General features: G+C 41.1%; 1 protein-coding gene and 1 long non-coding RNA gene across 4 annotated transcripts; one reads left to right on the forward strand and one right to left on the reverse strand.

Annotated features, from left to right (window-relative positions):
* Positions 1-1,065: 1,065 nt before the first annotated feature.
* LOC144085434 (rap guanine nucleotide exchange factor 4-like) lies at positions 1,066-23,467 on the forward strand. 3 transcript variants are annotated; one of them, XM_077614704.1, is made up of 30 exons: positions 1,066-1,317; positions 5,275-5,417; positions 6,153-6,241; positions 6,652-6,798; positions 9,706-9,778; positions 10,293-10,348; positions 11,530-11,636; positions 11,709-11,830; positions 12,808-12,991; positions 13,076-13,160; positions 13,586-13,646; positions 13,726-13,802; positions 14,586-14,732; positions 15,144-15,238; positions 15,310-15,395; positions 16,212-16,290; positions 16,940-17,090; positions 17,167-17,255; positions 17,324-17,351; positions 17,585-17,660; positions 18,934-19,080; positions 19,151-19,248; positions 19,945-20,070; positions 20,160-20,338; positions 21,338-21,428; positions 21,508-21,558; positions 21,626-21,713; positions 21,793-21,857; positions 22,874-22,928; positions 23,026-23,467. In XM_077614704.1, the coding sequence occupies exons 1-30, from the start codon at positions 1,256-1,258 to the stop codon at positions 23,151-23,153; spliced, it is 2,985 nt and encodes a 994-aa protein (XP_077470830.1). In that variant the 5' UTR covers positions 1,066-1,255; the 3' UTR covers positions 23,154-23,467. The 3 variants fall into 3 exon arrangements, with proteins under 3 accessions (XP_077470830.1, XP_077470832.1, XP_077470831.1); XM_077614706.1 differs by lacking the exon at positions 1,066-1,317 and having other exon boundaries at positions 5,403-5,421; XM_077614705.1 differs by lacking the exons at positions 1,066-1,317; positions 5,275-5,417; positions 6,153-6,241; positions 6,652-6,798 and adding an exon at positions 8,335-8,444.
* LOC144085445 (uncharacterized) lies at positions 13,051-14,265 on the reverse strand. Its single transcript, XR_013304142.1, has 4 exons — positions 13,992-14,265; positions 13,720-13,792; positions 13,580-13,644; positions 13,051-13,171 (listed from the first exon to the last, which is right to left on the reverse strand). It is a non-coding gene; the product is annotated as an uncharacterized LOC144085445 (long non-coding RNA).

Consider the following 23,467-nt stretch of genomic DNA (forward strand, 5'->3'; position numbering starts at 1 on the left):
GCAACGTCTAAATACTCCTTTAAATATTTTTTCTTGTCATGCGCATTGAAAAAAAACTCACTTGAATGGCTAGAAATGTCACGTAGGACAAATGCATGAATGAACAAATATTATACACTCACTGCAGGGGGTGCTCATGCGCAGCTAATTTGCTTAAAAAATGTATCAAACCTAAGCCCTGGGGTCCAAATCTGGCCCGCCACCTCACTTGGTGTGGACAGCAAAAGTACGTCATCAACATACTTCCTGGGGGTAAAATATAAAGTTTTAAATGGTGGTTGATTTTTAAAGTGTTGTGATTGGTTTTGCTGTTTCAGTGTCAAGTCGGAAGGATTTGATTAATTGTTTTAGGGTCACAGGGGTGGAGCCTATCCGAGCCAATGGCAGGCAGCAGGTGGGGGGTGGACACCCTGAACAGGTTGCCAGCCAATTGCAGGGCACGAAGAGACAGACCACTGTCCTTTCAGGTTATTTAAGAAAAAAAACTCCCAGGGCGGACCGCAAAATATTTTAGGTGGACCACAATCGGCCCCCAGGCCACAAGTTTAAGATCCCATTTCTTTTTTCTGTTTCAAATAAATAGCCTGCAAAAAATGACGAGTGGGCATTGCAGGATTTTTAATCCTTGAGTCAAACGTGCTGATTGGCCGCAAAATATTTTTCTGCGGACCGCAATGGGCCCCCGGGCCACAAGTTTGAGATCCCATTTCTTTTTTCTGTTTCAAATAAATAGCCTGCAAAAAATGACTAGTAGGCATTGCAGGATTTTTAATCCTTGAGTGAAACGTGCCGATTGTCCGCAAAATATTTTTCCGCGGACTGCAATCGGCCCCCGGGCCACAGGTTTGAGACCAAGTGTTTTTTTTGGGGGGGGACTCAAAATCTTGCAGAAAATGAACCTTAAAAATAAAGAATAGGCATTGCGGAATGGATAATCTTTCTCACGTGCCAATTTCTGTCCGCTCTTTGGGTTTGACGTCCAATCTTGTGGTTAGTTGCCATGACTATGACTGCATATGCCAGATAGGACTGCGGCTTTGACGCCCTCCCCGCTCGGCTCGACACAAGTCATGTGGATGATGCCGCGGCACCGACGGCGGCGGCGAGCGGCATTGTGCGCAAGTGTGCAGCTGTGTGCGGCAGCCGAGCCGAGCCGATCCGAGCGGGAGGGGCTCCGCGCACACATCCCGCATCCGTTCACCGACGACCGACCGACCGGCCGGCCGGCCTCCGCCGAGCGAGCGAGCGAGCAAGCATGGTGCAAGCCTCCCCCAACCTGGCCCCGTCGCCCGAGTGGATTTGCTGTCTCGATAAAAGGTGGGTGTGAAACGGTTCGCGTCCTCCTTCCGATTCATGGTACCGAATCGGCGCGATTGATCCCAACCCGGCGAGTGCGGAGAAATCCTTTTGCCACTGAACGCCTCTCGCGTTGCTATTCCAATCGACGTTGAACGCGCTTTCACATGGTCAAATTGTGGGTCTTTTTAAAAATATATATGATGATTTTTTTAATTTGTCGTGCGTGTTCGAGGAGTGCTGCGTTGCACGCGAGGTGGAGGTTTCCACGTCTGGCATGAAATATGAAAAAAAAATGCTTATTAGGCAGAAAGAAAGAAAAAAATGTCATGGCTGGAGGGCGGTGATACTCTACACGGGACGTCATTGAACACCCGCACTTTAACGTTCGCAACGTGAGTCATCCCCATCTTGTCATTGTCACTCGGGTAAAATAGACGATTTGCCAAATGGTGGGCGTGGCCAACCGCGTGGAAATCCGTGGAGTGATGTGGCAATGATGCGGACGGAGGAAGACGTCCGAGCAGTTTTGACAGGGGAGTGAAGGTCTGAACGTGTAATATCATTCGTTCGTTTTCTGAACCGGTTATCCTCACAAGGCTCACGGGGGGTGCTGAAGCCAGATGACTTTGGGCACCAGGTGGGGGGAATTGTTGGCTAGCCAATCACAGGGCACAAGGAGACAGACAACCAAAAGTCATAGCTAGGGACAATTTAGCATGTTCAAGCAGCTAGCTTAGCATGCATGTTTTTGGGGATGTGGGAAGAAACCGGAGAACCCAGAGAAAACCCACGCAAGACCGGGGAGAACATGCAAACTCCACACCTGGGAATTGAACCCACGACCCCAGAACTGTGCGGCCGGCATGTTAACCACTCATCAGTCAGATCCCTGTGTCGAATAAATTTGAATAAAATATAAAATAAAGTAAAACATGAAAAAGTAGTATATATAATATAGAATTTAAAAAAGAAAAAGTTCCATAGGGTGGGGTAGGAAAATGAAATAAAATCTGCAAAAAATGTGAAAAACTGAATTGTAAACCGTGGAAGTTTAGATTTGACAAAACTGCAAATTCTTAAGGCATTGGGTGCCATTGACAGCGCTAGAGGTCCAATCGAACGTTCACTCGCCTCGCCCAGTGAAAAATGGATTAAACCTCTAGCGCTGTCAATGCCACTTAAAGTTAAGCATTCACAGCCGGCCTTCCCAGTTGAAATAGATTGGGCGGTCTTCACGTCTATCTGTTTGGAAAATGAAAACATGTCCGGCTTCTTCCTGGCACCGAGTTGTGACATCGGCTTGGACACAATTATGTCACCACTCAGCACTTCCCTTTTGATTCAATCACAATCCAACCGCGTACATTTCATCGACGCTAACTGCTGATTCGCTCTTGTGAGCAATGATGACAAAGGGGCGGAGCTCCAGGAGTTTAGCTTTATGCCAGGGATGTCCAACTCACCTTGGTTGGCGGGCCACATTTGGGTCAACTAGATGTGGCTCAGACCAATTTAACACTTTGGCCCAGAAAGTTAACTTACTTGCCGCTATTGACGGCGCTAGACGTCCAATCCATTTTGACCGGGAGATGCTTTATTTATTGTTGTATTATTTATTGTCAATAACACCAGATTGCGTGCATGATCTGTCTGAATTTGTTTGGGGTTTTTTTTGGACTCGTGTTTATACTAGTTCCTATTTAGTGTTGTTGACAGTTTGTGGAGGCGCAGATGGTTGTTGGGAAAAGTGTGGGTGAGGCCGGAGTAGCGTAGCGCTTCAGTTTGTGTTTGCAAGCAAGGAAAATCATGTTTTACAGACAAATAATGTGTGTGTGTGTGTATGTGTGTCTAGTTTGTGTCATGGTTTATCTTCAACCTACACAAGGGGCTAAAGATGGAAATTAGCCCTCGGCTACAATTTTACATATGTTCATTAACATGAATTCAAATATGTTCATTAATATGTGCTGTCCCTTATTAAATAAATCAAAGTCAAACTCACACAAGCGTTCATCTTTTAAATCATTCTTATAAATTCCGAACTAGTCAAAATGGATTGGACGTCTATAGTGCCGTCAATGGCAGCCGATAAATACACTTTTTTGGGGAAAAAAACTACAGTAATCCCTCGAATATCGTGGCTTCACTACATCGCATATTTTTTTCTGGGGGAAATAAGCTTTTTTGGGGCCAAAAAAAAAACACTACAGTAATCCCTCGAATATCGTGGCTTCACTACATCGCAGATTTTTTTGTGGGGGAAATAAACTTTTTTGGGGCCAAAATAAAAAATAAAAAAAAACTACAGCAATCCCTCGAATATCGCGGCTGCAATAAATCGCAGATTTTTTTGTGGGGGAAATAAACGTTTTTTGGGCCAAAAAAAAAACCTACAGTAATCCCTTGAGTATCGCGGCTTCACTACATCGCAGATTTTTTTGTGGGGGAAATAAACTTTTTGGAGGCCAAAAAAAAAAACTACAGTAATCCCTCAAATATCACGGCTTCACTACATCGCAGATTCTTTTGGGGGGAATTTTTTTTTTGTTAATTAAATTTTTGGGGGTAAGTTCTTAAAAATTTGAAAATCCACGCTGAAACTCGCAAGCGGAAGTCACTCCCCTGTCCTCTGCTTGCTATTAGAACTCAGAACTGAAGTAAAAAAAAATACAAAAATTAAATAGGTTTGACCCTACATCGCTGTTTTTCATTTATCGCGGCCATGTCTGGTCTACGTTAACCGTGATAATCAAGGGATTACTGTACTCCCACATAAGATCTGGATGTCATAAATATGGAACCACACTGAGTTTGACCCCCCATGAGGATGTGATGGTGATAAAAAGGAACCTAGCACTCATGGGGAGGAGCTTGTTCTGCTGGATTTGGGGTTGAAAATAGAAGATTAAAGCGCTATTTATCTGGAAGTAGAGCGCGCTGCTAGCAAATGAGTCACGCCTGAGGGGGAAAAAAATGAATGAATGGATGACGTAGCGAGTGTAGCAACGAGCCTCGCTGGTTTAAACGGCACATTGTTAAACACAATGTTGGCGGGCTCTGATCAAACTGGAGCGTGATGGTAGAATAAAGAGCATTAGGAAGAGAAGCCGAACAAAATGACGCCCCACGGGTGGTCGGAGATGAGAAGGAACGCTGCTTGGGCTCAGACGTTGAAGATAAGAGTCGGGCTAAAGAGATCAAGCTAATGCTCAGAGACGCACTTATTTTCAGGGGGTTGATTATTCGCCAGGGTGGTCCGGCGGACGCAGTTCTAGGGTCGAGGGTTCGATCTCAGGTCGGTCCGCACTGTGTGGAGTTTGCATGTTGTTCCCGGGCTTGCGTGGGTTTTCTCCGGGCACGCCGGTTTCCTCCCACATGCCAAAAATGTGCATGCTAGCCTAGCTTGTTGAACGCTATAAATGGCGTAACCCTCGCAATGATTGTTTGTTTGTGTCCTCGTGATCTGTGATTGGCTGGTCACTGATTCAGGGTAGGCCATAGGGATATGCTCCAGCACCCCTGCAACCCTTGTCAGGAGAAGCGGTTCAGAAAATGATTGAATTGGTGGTCAGCCAATCGGAGTGAATATTGACAATTTTTTTCTAATTCATTTAATTTTAATATTTAACTTAATTTATTTATTTTTGTTTATGAAAACGAGTTTCCCTAGTATTTTTTATCTTAAAAAAAGTTGAGAATAAAAAAGAAAAAATAAATGAAACAAAAGAACATTGATTTTTTTTTCCATATAAAAAAAAAAGATAATTAAAAGTAATTGAATATTTTTTAAACGATAATTAAAAGCTAAATTATTTGTTATCCAAGCCCTAAAAAAAAGTCAATTGAGGCAATTCTTCGACGACGTACCGACATAAAATTCAACTCTACGCGCCTAGCATGTTAGCTTGTTAGGAATCTATTTTCTGCTGTGGTTTGAAGTGAAATGATAATAATTATAGAGTGCTTCTTTTTTAGGCCCTCGGAGCGCTCCGTAGAAGACGTGGACATCATTCTGACTAGATTGAAAGAAGTCAAAGCCTTTACCAAGTTTCCACCTCCACTCTTGGTGCAGATCTGCACCTGTGCCTTCTACGAATGTCTGGAGAAAGGCATCACGCGTATGTACGCACGCTTACATCGTCAACAAATATCAAATATGACATATTTTTGCCCAAGATTTTGTGAATCTGTCGATACGGAGTCTCGATCCGATATTGAGGGAAACGAGCACACCCAAATGTCCAAAAGACCGGCGACCAAAAGACCGGCGACCAATCGACCAAACACGAATATTTAGATTTTTTTAAATAAATGGATTAAAAGAACTGGATTAAAATCCCGGAATATTCCGTTTTTTATAGATCTAAAACAATGTTTATTTTAACTTTTTATATATATTTTTAGATTTTACAAAATGATTTTCAACTAAAAACACAGAAAAAATGGATTAAAAATGTACAATTATTGATTTAAAATGGGGAAAATCAGAAAATTTCATATACATCTATACTCTTCATTTTAATTTGATCCTAAAACAGAAAGTCGGCACTCATCATTTACTTCCCGGGCCACACAAAATGATGCGGCGGGCCAGATTTGGCCCCCGGGCCACCACTTTGACACTAGGGGTGTAGATTATTTTGTGAGTGATTTTCTGGATTTTTGTGATGTTGCTGGACATTTTACTCTGAAAAGTTTGTTTGGTTAGTGTAAATATAAATATGTAGTATAAGAAGACTGCATGTATATTTTTTCCATTATACTTTAGGATTATTTTGTTGTTTTGAAGACCTTAACTGGTTGACTGCCATTGACAGCGATTGACCTCAAATCCTTTTAATATGCGGTTGCAGTGTTTCGGCAAGGTGACATTGGCACCAGCTGGTACGCGGTTCTGTCGGGTTCTTTGGATGTGAAAGTCTCCGAAACCGCCAATCACCAGGTAAGATTAATAAAAAAATAATTTAAAAAAAAAAAACAGTGGTTAAGTGGTTATTGTGTCGGGCTCACAGTTCTGGGGTCGAGGGTTCGATCCCAGGTGGGTCGTCACTGCTGTTTTTGAGTTTGCATGTTGTCTGTGAGCTTGTGTGGGTTTTCTCCGGGTACTCCACTTTCCTCCCACATCCCAAAAACATGCATGCTAAGCTAAATGGATGCTAAAATTGTCCCTTGCTATGAGTGATTGGTTGTCTTTTTCTCACCGTGCCCTGCGATTGGCTGGCTAACGAGTTAGGCTGTGCCCTGCCTCATGCCCATTGTTGGCTGGTATAGACTCCAGCACCCCTCGCAAGCCTTGTGAGGATAAGCGATTGGGAAAATGAATGAATGTCGGCGTTTTTTTGTGGCGTGTAGGATGCAGTCACCATTTGCACTCTGGGGATCGGGACGGCCTTCGGGGAGTCCATCTTGGACAACACGCCACGTCACGCCACCATCGTCAGCAGAGAGACCAGCGAGCTGCTGCGAATTGAACAGCGAGAGTTTAAGACCCTTTGGGAGGTAAAACGCCGGTTATCTGATTCAAGAAAAAATAATAATAATCATGTTTCACAATGGCTGGCACAAGCATTTCTTTGGAATATTTTACATACTATATAATAGAGTGATAGTGAAACGTCAAAATAACTGAGAAGGGCTTATAAAATATATGTAATTCCTATTTTTCATTATTATTGTAAAAATTAGATTCAGCTTGTTGTCTTTTATTTTTATTATGATCATCATCATCATCCTCCTCCTCCTCCTCCTCATCCTCCTCATCATCCTCATCATCATCCTCATCCTCAACATCATCCTCAACATCATCATCCTCCTCCTCCTCATCCTAATCATCATCCTCACCATCCTCATCCTCATCATCACCATCCTCATCATCATCACCATCAATATTATTATTATTATTATGACATGATTTTTATTAATTTATTTTAACTGCCATTAAGATGACTGTTCTTTTTGTTTTGGATTTCATCAAACAAAATTACACAAAAACTCAACTTATACGCCATTGCGACTTATGTTTTATGTTTCCCTATTATTGAGCATTTTTGACATATACATTTATGATATACTATATATGTGTATTATTGTCATAGTGCAGTGGTTCTTTTGCCTGGCTGCGGTGTGGGCAGCGTGGGTTCAATTCTTGCTCGGAGACAAAGTGAGTGTATCTCTGAGTGTAACCTACAACTGACTGGAGATCAGTTTAGGGCTTGGTCCACCTTTTGCCCAAAGCCAGCTGGGATAAGCTCCAGCTCCCCCTCCGACCCATGTGACGATGAGCGGTTCAGAAAATGAATGAATGAATTATTCTTATGATTTGGTGACAATGTGGCAGCCACATAATTAGCCACGTAAATAGGATATGTATTTTGTATTTACATTATAGTGACTACAGTAATCCCTCGAATATTGCGGCTAATCGCCAGACATGGCCGCAACTATTGAAAAATCGTGAAGTAGGGCGACCCTATTATAACTTTTTTTTCTTCAGTGCTGAGTTCTAGTAGCAAGAGTGGCTTCCGCTCACATTTTTTTATGAACTTAAAAATATATATATATTTTTTTTAAATAATTAATAGCAGAATAAATCGCAAAGAAGCAAATTCGCAATAAGTGAAGTCGCGATAATTGAGGGAAGACTGTATTATGGTATTTTCCCGTGTTTAAAGCGGGATTTGTGTTCTATTATCACAGAGTTAGCATTGTGATTGCTTATCCGCTAAGTGCACTCGCTCAGTCGGCCTGAAGAAAAGAAAGCAACACACCGATGCACTTTGCAAATAGCGAAAACGTGGGACGCTTTGCCAGTGAAGTTCCCGCTTCTATACGGGGCCTTATTGTCCTTTCTTTCTTTCTTTCTTTCCATGAATCTTCCTCACTTCCTCTGGCTCCATCCTCCCTCCTCACCCTCCTCACCCTCCTCATTACCCCTTTTATTTCCTCTTCACTGTGGTAACCTGGGAGAGAAAAGTGGCCGGGTTCTTGGCTCGGCCACCGCGAGAGAGAAAGAGAGAGAGAGAACGGAGCGAGGGAGAAAATAGGCAAAGCGCTCGTGTAAGCGTGCGCGTCAAACCGCCGCCGTGCGCGACCTGTAAAGGAGCTCCTCAGGCTTTCGCTTTTTCAAACTTAGGGCGCTTACTCAGGTGAGTCTCAATTATTGCCTGTTGCTATCTTAAATGGTGCGTTTCTTTGGTGGTTCTCGTCCTACAAAATGCTTTTGGGAGCTCTTTTTTTGTACCCAGGCTCTGACAGATGCGACCAGAATTTGTCAGAATTTAAGGGGTGCTGGGTCGTGACCTTGCCAAGAGAGGCGCGACGCATTAGCTGACGTGTGCGCTCAAAAGTTCTTGAGGCGAAAGCGATTTGCTGTCTAAAAAATGCATCTAGTATTTCAACCTGAGTGACATTGTGAGCTAATAGTCGCGCATCTAAATGATGGCCGCTATACAAAGGGCTTTGTTTTGACATAGTGGCGTCTGTGTGTCAGTTTGAGAAGCGAGCGGGTGATGATGCATAGCGGAAGATGCGTTCCGGGCGCGTCGAGATTCAAAACATGTGTCGTGGCTGACTATTGTTTGCCGGCATTCTTTTTGGAGCGTCAAAATTATGGTGACATTGATAGGATTCCATCGGCTGTTGTCGTACCACCGATCGACCCAATAGCGAGTAATGCATGCAATACAATTGAAAATAGCGACGCATCTAATCCGCGCAGAACGCAGACAACGCAATTTGTTGAAATACCAATATTCTTCTATTCCTAATGATGTTATGCTAACTTAATATTCAGCCGTATTAAAGTTAAAACCACAAGTGTTAGTCCAGGGGTGTCAAACTCGGGTTGGTTCGCGGGCCGCATTAACGTCAACGCCATTTCATCTGGGCCAGACCATTTTAGTTGTAATATTTAGATTTTTTTTAAATAAATAGATTAAAAGAACTGGATTAAAAGCCATGAATATTCAGTTTTTTATAGATGTAAAACAATGTTTATTTTAGCTTTTTTATATATTTTTAGATTTTACAAAATGATTTTTGAACTAAAAATACAGAAAAAAATGTATTAAGAAATGACAATTATTGATTTAAAAGGGGGAAAATCAGGAAATTTAATATACAACTATAATCTTCATTTTAATTTGATCCTAAAACAGAAAGTCGGCACTCATCATTTACTTTCCCGGGCCACACAAAATGATGCGGCGGGCCAGATTTGGCCCCCGGGCCGCCACTTTGACACCTGTGTTAGTCGATAATGAGATATTGATACATTTGTGACAGGTCAGTTTAATCTCAATTCAAAAAAAGAGTGATGGGAAAGCTGTCTTAATTGTTGTATAGTTTAACAATTTAACAACTAAATTAAAATGTATATCAACTCATAAGTGCGATTGTATGTTGCAGAAACATCGTCAGAGCCTGGCTGGACTATTAGCGCCCCCTTATGGAGCAATGGAAAGCGGATCGAACAATGACAGTGAGTAAACAGCACTATTTGTTAATTGAGATGTCATCCACTCATTATGATTACTTATTATGCAACTTGATAGTCAGGAGAGCGTGGGATGAAAATATCACAGATATTTATTTATATCTATTTATCACTTCCAGCCTCGTGGAAAAATAAAAATACTCTGAAAAATTGATTAACCCTTGCAGTGCTATCGGTAATGATGTGCGTCCAATCATGTGACTCTTTTCATCCTTCTGCTCACATTGTTCATATTGTACTATACAATGTGTGTGGCAGTCTTAGTCGTTATTCTTTGCAGAGGATAAAGAATACATGCATGATGTTGTTTGAAATACAGACTATTATTGTTTTTTTCTGTTTTTTTTTTTGAATTTTAATAAAGCATTAAATGCCATCGCCGGTAATAGAATAGATATCAAATTTTCAAAATTGGACATCTGTCAACTGTCACTTTATCGCCCTTATCGTTTATTAACATGTAGTTTTAATGAATTGCGTATTATGTTTCTCTGTTTAGGACTTGCCGACAAAGACAACTTGAACTCCGAGTCTGCCAACAAAAATCATAATAAGGTAAATATTGCCTTTTCATAGAAACGCCCATTGCGCCAATGTTTCATTTAGCGTACAAAATTGTTTGTTAAAAAAGTAAAACAATGCTGCATCCTCAACCTGTCCAGCGTAAAGGGAAGCTGCAAGTAGCGTACTTACTTGAACTCAAATATTAAGATAATATTAATGGTTATTAATACAATTGATATTTTGCTATTTGCAATTGTCTTGCATGCATTACTCACGTACCATTGGCTGGAGGAACACATTTGTTCATTATTGCGAGTTGTTTGTAATGATATCTTGAGGCCGATTGGAGGTACTACAACAACATGAAATTCCACCAATCTAGACCATGTAGCTATCTGCTAGCCAAAATGTGGATTGCAGGAAAAGATCCGTTTGTACGGATAAAATAGATGTCGATAACATGTTTTCTATCGATTTGGCGACATTTGATCACTATTTTCATGACATGAATGAACAAGGATGCCAGATTTGGAAATGGAAATGAATGATGACTCATCACTGTGATCCTTTCCAGTTATGGTAATTATCGTTAATTCATGCACATGGAAGAAAGGTCCTATCGGCCTATTGAGCGTACCTTCTTTTGTTGGTTGTTGTGAGCGTAGCCTTTTAGCCGTAGCTGAGAACAGTACGCCTTTTTCCATGTTTATCTTGTATAGCATTGATCTTCAGGGACATGAATGAACACCCGCAGAGTTGCAAGATCTGAAAATAGAAAAATAAGGGAAATGTTGATATGCACACGACACAGAGGACTTTTTTTTTTACCGTCATTTGGGTCCGCTGGCGGCCAATCACGTGGCTTCCAATCATCTTTCTGCTCCGAATGTGTTGGTCGCTAGCAGACGTAGGAGTAGGCAGCGACTAAAGAAAACATGAAAAAAACAAAACAAATGTTTGTAATTTTTTGTATTGTTAAATTATTAATTCATTCATTTTCCGAAACTGTATATTCTCCCACGGGAGGGTGCTGGAGCCTATGTTGGAGCTAATTGATCTCTCTAAATTGCCTCTAGCTGTGATTGGTTGTCTGTCTCTTCATGTTCTGCGATTGGCTGGCCACCGATTCAGTGCCCATAGTTCCCTGGGATAGGCTCCAGCGACCCTTTTGAGGATAAGCAGTTCAGAAAATGAACGCATGAACTTTTTTCTCTGTGTCCGCCGTTGTGGAGATTCCCGCAGAAAAGCTCCAACGCACGGGCAAAGTTCTACGCAACGCCATCTTGTCCCGAGCCCCTCACATGATCCGAGACAGGAAATACCACCTCAAGACTTACAGGTGATGAGATTGCCAACACACAATAGCCATCCTTGTGCGATGCCGCCGACGCCGCGTCATCACGTTTTGCAGACAATGCTGCGTCGGGACGGAGCTGGTGGACTGGCTGGTGCTGCAGAGCGCTTGCGTTCTCACCCGTTCCCACGCCGTTGGCATGTGGCAGGCGCTGCTGGAAGATCAGGTCCTCAATCACGGTATCCCACTTTTTTCCTCACGGGCCAAGAACTGGGTAAAAGATAGGAAACTTTGTGTTTATCGTTGACCTTCTCAGCTAACCTGCATCCTCCTAAATGTCATTAATTCATCTTAAGGGTTAAAAATATCAGAGAAATGCCTCTCAAGGTGACAACTCGGTGTTGCCAGATTCTTAAAACCTGGCGACACGGACCTTAATAAACTCTTTGCCAACAGGCAAAAGTGGGCGTTAATTTGAATATTAGTGGGTGGGGTTCAGTTAAAAATGAATTTCCATATAAGGATTTTTCACTGAGCAGCTAGTCTGTTAATGAACTTGATTTAGCACTTAGAGGCTTTATTTTGAGTACAGTAATCCCTCGATTATCGCGGCTTCACGACATCGCGGGTTTTTTTTCTGGGGATTTTTTTTTTTTTGTATTTTTTTTTAAGTTCATAAAAATGTGAAGTAAAAAATTAATAAAATAAAAATAAATTTAATTAAATTTTTTTTATATAGGGGTGACCTTACTTTGCAGTTTTTCATTTATCGCGGCCATGTCTGGTCTACATTAACCGCAATAACCGAGGGATTACTGTACATGACAACCCGGACATTCCCCGTGTTGACCTTTAACCCTGTCCCCACCTACCACGCGCCTTCTCCGCCCGGCTTGGAACAGGAGAGGTTGGAACATGCGCTCAAGATGATGCCTTGTCCGTCATAATTGAGCATTTACTGGTTGGGTAATGACAGTTTGGACATTTTGGGCCTAAAAATTAAAAGCAAAAAAAACCTAATTATAACATAACATGAAAAAAAAACATTAGTCGAAATTCTCGTCAAATTAGATTAACAAATTGATGCATTAAATACATCCAAAATACTACTACGACCAATTAAAAAAAAGTTAGCGTCCCAGTATAGTGAGAGTGGCAGCTAATGGGTTTAAATACAGAATAGAAAATATCCATAAGCAGTCCTGGTTGTCTCCAGTGGACCAGGAACTGGGTTTCCAGGACAAATACCTCTTCTACCGCTTTCTGGACGACGAAGAGGAGGACACGCCGTTGCCTAGCGAGGAGGAGAAGCGGGAGAGTGAAGAGGAACTTCCAGAGACCATTCTCTTCCTGGCTCAGATCGGACCGGACGCACTGCTGCGTATGATCCTGAGGAAATCGTAATTTTTCTTCTTTTCCTTCCCCTCAAAGACATGCAAATGACTCATTTTTTTAAATACCTGGGACTGTGCTCATGTGCGCAGGCCTGGTCAGAGGACAGGCGATGACCTGGAGATCATTTATGATGAGCTGCTTCACATCAAGGCCTTAGCTCACCTTTCAAACACTGTGAGTCAAACCTGTACATTTTTTTTGAAAAGTTACAGAAGCATTATGTAAGACCAGTGGCTAAGAATGGTACTGCAACCAGGGATCAAAATATTGACACGCACAGCATCCTTTGCGTACCTTTAGGTTGCCAGATAATATCAAGCCGTGTTGGCAAGCCAATGTTGCATTTCAATCAGCAAAGACACATACTAACAAGCTATAAAATAACAATGACCACGTGAACATATATTCTTTCCAGTATAATACACTGTCTCGTGATACTTTAGTTTATATAGCCTACATAGCTTTAGCAACCCTGACGAAGACAAATAACTGAACTCTAATTGGCTGATAATTGTCAATTCATTTAAGCAATAATTGAAGTCAAAATCTTACCTAATAGTAAATTGTTTTCCATATAAACAATGTCTTTTTACTTGTAGGTGAAGCGGGAACTGGCGAGTGTTGTCATCTTCGAGTCACACGCTAAAGCTGGAACCGTCTGTAGGTCATGACCTTGCTGTCAATGACAATTTTGGCTTCTTTTTGTTTCTAAACAAAGTGTCTTTTAATCTACCTTCAGTATTCAACCAAGGAGAAGAGGGAACCTCATGGTACATCATTCAGAAGGGCTCCGTCAATGTTGTTATCTACGGCAAGGTGGGTTAAATTTAAATACATACACTTATTTACCTGCGTCAAATACATACATTTTGGGGTTCTATCTATACGTCAACATGAAGAAAGTTAATCGTTTTGACAGCCCTAAGTAAATACTGTGGTTAACAACCCTTTGAATAAATAAATAAAAATGTAATAAGGCTTTAAAAGGGAAGAAAAACGACTTGCCATGTCATTACGAAGTTCGTGTCGACTATCGATTATAGCATTATGCTATTGTGGTTAGCATGTTTCCAATCTCACCGCCTTTCGCAAATGGCGCATACCAACCAGGGGGAGGGGAGTCCGTAAAATAGTTCTCTATTTCAGTGGTACTTAATGACGTCTCTCTTTATCTACTCAGTTTTCAGTAGTTCAAATATGTTTAGTGTATTGTTTTATCCAGCAAATGTGCACGTTAAAGAAACTGAGGTATTGCTCCTCGCTAAAATGAAAAAGCGACGGACTCATGTAGTGAGAGCAATGACGACATGGTTCGGTCTCATGACGTCACCGATTGGTGTTTTAAACCCGCCTAAAACAAAAAGTGGTAAAATGAGACCTAAACTGTGTCTGTCTATTATTTGTTTTCAGCACTTGTCTTGAAACAGATTTCATGTATATATTTCAAAGAAAATCTTGAAAATCAATTTACAGTGCCTTGAAGAGAAATTCACAATTGTATTCCTGGGTGATCCGCGAATGGGGGCGGTGCCTACCATTTGGGAGTGTACTAGGGCCATTATTATATTATTATAATATTTTCCAACTGTGTTTTTCAAGGGGGTGGTTTGCACGCTCCATGAAGGGGACGATTTTGGAAAGTTGGCCCTGGTTACAGATTCACCTCGCGCTGCCTCCATTGTCCTGAGAGAGGACAACTGCCACTTCCTTCGTGTAGACAAGGAGGATTTCAACAGAATTCTCAGGGTATGCCAGATTTTAACTCCATCCTGATGATTGACTTATAAAAAAATATCACAAATTGAGTACTACTACTATGTAAAGACAGAGTTGAAATCAGGGGTCTCAAACATGCACCCTGGTGGCCAATCGTGGTATTTTTGAGGCCCCAAATCAAATTATGACCCCAAAAACTATTTTACATCCATTTTAAAATGCATATATTGTTTCAAAAAGCTAAAAAATAAATCTCATGCTAACAATAATTATTGGTGGTTTAGCAACTAGTTAGCTAACATGAATTAGCAACATTAGCCCCTTTTCTTGATGAAGCTCACCCAGATTCTATTCGTATTGGAAGCCAATAAATTGTGTGAAACCCTGTTTTTAATGGACACTAAAGACATTTTTTGACAGACATTTTGTCTTTTTTTGCAGGATGTGGAGGCTAACACTGTACGTTTGAAAGAGCACGAGCAAGCCGTGCTGGTCTTGGAGAAGAGTCCTCGAGCCTCCACCTTGGGAAGCATCAAGTACAGACATTTTATGGGAAATTTTGCGCAAAATTTTTCCAATACATATCTCATTTTGTAAAATTTTGCAGGTACACTGTGATCTGTGGCACTCCGGAGAAGATTCTGGAGCACTTTTTGGAGACCATGAGAATGGACGTGCATCACAGTGAACCAGGTTGCCAAAAAAGAAAACCAAACAAATCGCTTAATGAATGGGAATTACCGTAATTACTCGAATATAACGCGCACTCGAAAATAACACGCAGGTATAACTTTGGGCCAAAAAAATCTGGAAAAACACAGTACTCGAATATAGTGCGCACCTAAAATTTCCCGCTGACGAAAATCAGAAATCGTACCTTTTTTTCTTCGTTTCACGATTGTTTTGTTCAAACAAATTTATTCATTAGAATCCTTCAAATGAAAAGTTCCTCTCTCTCTTTGTCTGTCCTCTCATACATCTCTTCGTTGAGAATCCTATCAACGTCAACGCTTCCTTCATCCACTTCCTCTTCCTCCCACAACACATCATCCGATTGGCTTTACGAGATGACGTAAAATCCGTGCGTCAAAGTGAGTTTGACAATGCTTTTTTCGATCGAAAATTTGTAATTTATTTTAGTTATTGATTATAACACTGAACTGAGAGAGGGTGAACTGAGACGGGTACGAGGCTAGAGGGGGGCAGTGGTGGTCTCGGCTTCACGAGATGACGTAAAATCCGTGCGTCAAAGTGAGTTTGACAATGCTTTTTTCGATCGAAAATTTGTAATTTATTTTATTCAATTCAATTTCAATTCAATTTATTTGGCAAGAAAAAGCACCAGGCTAAGGGCCATGTAACAAGACAAAAAAAAAAAAAAAAAAAATTAGTTTTTGATTATAACACGCACCCCCAACTATTGGAATTAATTATTTTGCAAAAACCTGCGTGTTATATTCGAGTAATTACGGTAATCAACTGTTTTTTTTCTCTCTTTTTATCTGGCAGATCCAGCAGTGGACGATTTTGTCCTCATGCACTCTGTCTTCATGTCCAACAGTCAATTCTGCCCACTACTCATGGCTCAATATCCTTTTTAATTTGCGCTCTTTACCGCAATCATAGCTGACAGGCACCAAATTGAATTTATCATAATAGTTAACACTATTGAATCAAACATTGCAGTAAGTAAATGTCCAACAATATTCAATATGATCATAATATTTTCCACCCCAACTTAATACATTTTCCAAGTACCAGACCTGGACTCGGTGTTGCCAGATTCTTGAAACCAGCCGACTCGGACCTTAATAAACTCTTTTCCAACAGGCAAAAGTGGGCGTTAATTTGAATATTAGTGGGTGGGGTTCAATTAAAAATGAATTTCCATATAAGAATTTTTCGCTAACCAGCTAGTCTGTTAATGAACTTAATTTAGCACTTAGAGGCTATATTTTGAGTACAGTAATCCCTCAATTATCACGGCTTCACGACATCGCAATTTTTTTTCTGGGGGAAATTTTTTTGGGGTTAATTTTTTTTAAAGTTCATACAAATGTGAAGTAAAAAATAAAATGAAATAAAATATATATATTTTTTTTAAATAGGGGGGACCATACTTTGCAGATTTTCGTTTATAGCGGCCATGTCTGGTCTACATTTACTGCGATGATCGAGGGATTACTGTATATGACAACCCTGACATTCCCCGTGTTGACCTTTAACCCCATCTGCACCTACCACGCGCCTTCTCCGCCCGGCTCGGAACAGGAGAGGTTGGAACACGCGCTCAACTGCAAAAGGAGGGCTCTGATTCTGGCGCTTCGTTGGGCTAACTCACACACGTTTCTCCTGCAAGAGGAGCCGGCGGCCATTTCCTTCCTGGAGGTGGCGCACGCAAACGTTTGGATTACCGGGAATGGCGCCCACAAAGCTCCATCTTGTCTTTTTGTTTTGCCCGTAGGAGTTGTTTGGAAGCGTGTCGAACGATTCGCGCGTGCTCAGAGCGTTGAAAGATTTGCTTCCCGATTTGGAGAACGTCGTCAAATTACAGTAGGTTTTGATTTGGGATTCTTAAAAGTGGCAACGTGATTGTGATTTGATTCTGCTTTTTTGTGTAGTTCGGAGGAAGCCAAGTCTACAAAAAAGGCGAGTGTTATTGTGCGGGGAGTCCTCAGGTTATGGATGATCCAAGATGGCGGCACTCGTGGGTGCAGTGGCTCTTTGCTCTTTTGTCATATTGTGAGAAAAGGGGGTAAAAAAGGCAAAAATCTAAATATCGGCCGTCGAGAAAAATCGTAACCTGAGGATTCCCCGCTAATGTTATTGTAGGTATTAGATTATTTTCTTGTAGAGGCTGACTGTGGGTTTAAATTCAACAGAAAACTTTAATACGGCAGTTCAGTAACGGCGAAGAAAGGCTTCAGAAGAAACAGGCCATTCGAAATCAAGATGACAGTAAGTTAGTTAGTGGCTTCGTCAAAATGGATTGGATTATTGCATAATATTGCATTTCTTAATCAACGTTAACCTTTGATGACCGACACTCACAAATTAGTTGACATTTTTGTCATCAACTACCAATCAATTGCAAATGTGTCACTATTAGGTGTAGATTAGTTTACATTTATATTCATCCCGTATTTGAGTAATTCACTTTGTTGCAGTAGCCAGAAGGTTAAAACACAGACACAGGAAAATACATTCTAGATATAAATAAAATAGATAAATAATTAATTAAATATATATATTTATATCTAAATAAAAAATTAAAAAAAATACATAAATAAAAAAATCTATAAACAAGTAAATGGATGAATAAATAAGTAAATAATAAATGAATTAATAAATCAATAAAACATAGACATAAATAAATACATAAATAAAAACATTAAAAAAAAAAAAAAAAAAACATTAAAAAAAAAAAAAACAAATAAAAACAAACATAAATAAATACATTAATAAAACAAACATAAATAAATAAAAACAAAAATAAATAAATACATGAATAAAAACATAAATAAATTGATAAATAAGTGTGTTACACAAAATATACATATATACGTATATTAGCAGCAAAACTGAGATGAAAATGTACTTTTTTAAAGTTTTCTATAACGGGTTTCAAACTCAGTTTAGTTGGTGGGTGTTAGGGATTGCTTTTGTCATGTTTTTACTCCCCCTGTAATTGCCCATTGAGCTCAGCTGTGGTTTCCTCCCCACCCCCGCTGAAACTCGACTGCCAAGTTTTGTCGGACGCCAACGCGGGGGTTCAAATTCACAGACACGGCTTAACGAGGCAATCACAAACACCCGGGTCACAAGAGAGGCGGCAAGCAGGAGATACGCCGGGGGAGGGCAATCACAGGGACAGATCACACAGGGGGGGAAAAAAACATGACAAAATCAATCCCTCACACCCACAAACCAAACTGACTTTGAAACCCGTTATAAAAAAAAACTTTAAAAAAAAACGCCCATCCAAAATTGACACATTTTCAATGAATTGCTAGTTGACTACAAAAACGGTAACCAAAAAAATGAAGACATTTAATGATGTACATCCAATACGAATGAGCTACAAAATGCCAGTCACCAGAATAACCGCAGTAGGGGGCCGAATCGGAGCCCCATAGCGGGCCACTTGCGGCCCACGGGCCGCAACTTTGATACCGCTGATCCATAACTAGTAAGGTAATCCCATTTTTTTTCAACCATGACCTTGTACTAGTCCTCCTGAAGGTGTACTGCAGTGACCACACATACACCACCATTCGGGTGGCCGTGGCGGCGACGGGCCGAGAGGTCATTTGCGCCGTGGCCGACAAACTGGGTTCAACGGACGAGCTGGTGCTGGTTCACCTCAACTCAGCTGGCGGTGAGAACAAACCAGTTGACATTTGGAGTGATTCCATGACTTCGACCGCCATTTTGCTTTTTGTTTGCAGAGAAACAAATCTGGAAGCCCAACGACGTGTCCGTGTTTTCCACGGCGAGCATCAACGGGCGGTTATTTGCCTGCGCGCGACAACAACTCGGCGGTCTGGTAGGTCTACGGGTTATCTCACACGGCTTTATTCGGGGAGGAATGAGAATGGGGCCATTTTTGGGTCAATGAACTATGTGGAAGTAAGTGAAGGAGCTTCGTTTGGGGGGGAAATACAGTTTTGCTGCCAACTAGGTCATCAACAATACCTTCACATTGATTTTCTGAACTGCTAATCCTCACAAGGGTCGCTGGGGGTGCTGGAGCTGATCCCAGCTGATTTCAGGGAACAGGTGGGGGACACCCTGAATCGGTGGCCAGACAATCAGAGGGCACAATAAGACAGACAAGCAATCAGTCATAGCTAGGGGCCATTTGGAGTGCTAAATTAGCCTAGCATGTTTTTGGGATGTGGGAGAAAACCGGAGTACCCGGAGAAAAGCCACACAAGCCTGGGGAGTACATGCTAACTCCGACGAAGTAATCACTCGGTCATGATTTTTTTTTTTTAGACCATCGGTGTCAAACAGGTGGCCCGGGGGCCAAATATAGCCCGCCGGATCAAATTCTGTGGCCCGTTCAAGTAAATCAACTTAGTTTTTGGCTTAAATAAAAATCATGTAACATTTCTTAGGTCCAAAATTTGGGGAGTATTTACAGTTTTTTATCTTAGACTTAAGTAGAACCCAATAAATATGAATAAAACGTTTTTATGATGGATTTATATTTCCTAATCAACGACAATCTCTGTCCCAGACTCCCCTTCCAGAGCAAGAGGGCCCCTCGGCCGGTTCCATGTCGACTTTTGAGCTGATGAGTTCCAAGGACCTGGCCTATCAAATGACAATATTCGACTGGGAGCTCTTCAGCTGCGTGCACGAGGTCCCAAAAATATGATAATAATAATCGGTCATGACTATAAATGACTTAACAAATGTTAAAAATGACCTTTCTTTCCCCAAAACCGGCAGCACGAACTGCTCTACCACACGTTCGGCCGGCAGAACTTCCGAAGAACCACGGCTAATTTGGACCTCTTCCTGCGAAGGTTCAACCAAGTCCAGTTATGGGTGGTCACCGAGGTGTGTCTCTGCTCGCAGCTCAGCAAGAGGGTCCAACTACTCAAAAAGTTCATCAAAATTGCCGCTCAGTGAGTTACGGACATTTTTTTAACTTGGAAAGCTTTCCACCGATGAGGATTTTCGGATCCGCTTATCCTCACGAGGGTCGCGGGGTTGCTGGAGCCTATCCCAGCGAACTACAGACACAAGATGGTGGGACATCCTGAATGGGTGGCCAGCCAATCGCAGGGCAGAAGGAGACAAACAACCAATCACTCATAAATAGGTAGAATTTAGCGGCCCGGCGGATGAGTGGTTAGCGTGTCGGCCTCACGGTGGAAGACCTGGGTTCAAATCCAGGTCGGTCCACCTGTGTGGAGTTTGCATGCGTGGATTTTCTCCGGGTACTCCGGTTTCCTCTCAAATTCCAAAGACATGCACGATAGGCTGATTGGACACTCTAAATTGCCCCTAGCTAAGAGTGATTGGTTGTTTGTCTCATTTTGCCCTGCGATTGGCTCACCCCCAATTCAGGGTGTCTCTCCCCCTCCTGGTGAACCCGAACTCAGCTCCAGCACCCCCCGCGACCCTAGTGAGGATAAAGCGGTTCAGAAAATGAGATGAGATGAGGTACAATTTAGCATCTAATTAGCCTCATGTGGGCGTGGCTAACAGAAATGCCATTTGATTGGAAAGGAAGAATGAAAGAATTCGAGTCAAAATGGATTGAATTTCTAATGCCATTGTCAGTTTATCCTCACAAGGGTCGCGGGGGGTGCTGGAGCTGATCCCAGCTGATTTCAGGGACCTGGTGAGGGGGACACGCCGAATCGGTGGCCAGCCAATCACAGGGCACAATGAGAAAAACAACCAATTAGTCATAGCTAGGGGTAATTTAGAGTGCTAAATTAGCTTAGCATGCATGTTTTGGGGACGTGAAAGGAAACTGCAGTACTCGGAGAAAACCCACGCAAGCCCGGATAGAACATTAACAACAATTATTTGAATGTATTGTCTCAGCCAGTGGAATTAATTCAGCTTCAGCTTGTAATAGCACATGTACATTTTATATTTTTTTATTTTTTTAGCTGCCGGGAGTTTAAGAACCTGAATTCGTTCTTCGCCATCATCATGGGCATGAGCAACCCGGCCGTTAGCAGGATGACTCAAACGTGGGAGGTACGTATCCATTTAAAGTCACAATTTACACATTTGTTAATTATTTTTTTAAGTCACCGTGTTTTTCCCCCCCAAACAGAAACTGCCTACCAAGTTTAAAAAATTCTACGCAGAGTTTGAAAGCATGATGGTGAGTCGCAATGAGCCACAAAATAATATTTGCATTCAATTAGCATTTTTTGGGGGTGAATTTTTAGGACCCGTCCAGAAATCATCGATCCTACCGGCTAACGGTTAGCAAACTTGAGCCGCCGATTATCCCGTTTATGCCCCTCCTACTCAAAGGTAACGCCAGTGGCTGTTTTGTGGGTTGTTGTTATGATTAATATTATATTAATGGTCCAAATGTCAAATCTTGTTACAGATATGACTTTTACACATGAAGGCAACAAGACGTTTATTGACAGTATGGTCAATTTTGAGAAAATGGTAAGAGAAAAAATGACATATGAATTATTAGTGATGTCTTGAGATGCAGATTTAATTTGTTCATGTTTCAGCGCCATTGACAGTGATTGACGTCCAATCTATTTTATCTTGAACATAGAAAAATAGCAACACTATTATATTCATGAACTTTTGCTATGGCTAATTCTGTTATTGTTACATGACAGCATTTTAAGTCAAGGTTGGGTAGTTAATTCACATTCAAAAATGTTTAAATACAGTATGTTGACTACTTATTTATTATTATTTATTTATGATTTATTATTTATTATAATTATTTTTTTATATTATTATTTATTTAGGATTTGTTTATTATTATTTATGATTATTTATTATTATTTATTTTGGATTTATTTATTATTATTTATTTAGGATTTATTTATTATTATTTATTTAGGATTATTTATCATTATTTGTTTATTATTATTTATTGATTATTTATTTGTTTGTTTGTTTTTGTTTTTGTTATTTGTGCGCAACACCACTTATTTATATTGTTGACTATTTATTATGTTGACTATGTATTTATTGATTGATTATTTATTGTTATTGATTATTTTTTTCGTTTGTTGTTAATTGTGCACTTTCCTACTTATTTATGTTGTTGACTACTTAGTATGTTGACTATTTATTTATTTATGATTTATTTATTATTATTTATTGATTTAAATGAAGCTTTAAATATCATTAATACTATAATTGTTTTGCACTACAAACAAAAACAAAAATCAATGAACCATAAATAAATAATCAATAAATAAATCATAAATAAATAATCAATAAATAAATCATAAATAAATACATAGTCAACATAATAAGTAGTCAATAAAATAAATAAATAGTCAACATCTGGCCCCCGAGCCATATGCACCCATCAAAAGAGCCACATACGGCTCCCAAGCCACACACGGCTCCCGAGCCACACACGGCTCCCTAGCCTTGAACTCAGATTCTCATCCATCCGGTCACCTAACATCCCGTCTGCTCTCTCTTGCCAGCGTATTATAGCCAACACCATCCGACAAGTGCGCCACTGTCGAAGCCAGCCTTTCAGTGAGTATAACCTGTCCCGCCCACCCTTGAACCTTGAGCACCAGTGCAAGCCCCGCCCCCTCGTCCAAATCCTAAAACTCCCCCCCATCCCCGTCAGACCCCGACATCTGCCAACCCAACAAGAACCAAGCGGAGGTCAGAGGTTACGTGAGGAAGCTGAGCGTGATCGACAACCAGAGGGCGCTGACGCAGCTGTCCTACAGACTGGAACCTCGGCGGACATGAGAGTCCAATCTTTCACCACGTCGCCTTCCAAACTTCCTTCCCTCCTTCCTTCCTTCCTTCCTTCCTTCCTCGTGACTCCGGGCAAAGCTAACGCCGCGCTAAGTAGCAAGACGGTCAATGACTTTAAGGACAAACACTGTGCCGTTCAAGGCCTCCTCCTATCGCCGTGTCTTAAGAAGTTAGAAGCAGGTTTTGTTGTCGTGTTCGTCGTTAATGTTTGGGACGCGTTAGCTAAAAATGTCACGTGTACAACTTCAATCCATCCAATCGTATCGCCCGACTCGGCTTCGTAATGAGCGTCCTGCAGCGTTAGC

The sequence above is a fragment of the Stigmatopora argus genome, chromosome 12 (genome assembly GCF_051989625.1).
Source record: "Stigmatopora argus isolate UIUO_Sarg chromosome 12, RoL_Sarg_1.0, whole genome shotgun sequence".
Classification (NCBI taxonomy): Eukaryota; Metazoa; Chordata; class Actinopteri; order Syngnathiformes; family Syngnathidae; genus Stigmatopora; species Stigmatopora argus.

What these genes read in the sequence shown, in the direction of transcription:
- LOC144085434 (XM_077614704.1), top strand. Translation starts at nt 1,256, where the DNA reads ATGGTGCAAGCCTCCCCCAACCTGGCCCCGTCGCCCGAGTGGATTTGC. An exon ending in AAGCCAAGTCTACAAAAAAG is followed by an intron (nt 17,352 to 17,584) that starts GCGAGTGTTATT and finishes TAAATTCAACAG; the next exon opens with AAAACTTTAATACGGCAGTT. An exon ending in CATTCGAAATCAAGATGACA is followed by an intron (nt 17,661 to 18,933) that starts GTAAGTTAGTTA and finishes ACCTTGTACTAG; the next exon opens with TCCTCCTGAAGGTGTACTGC.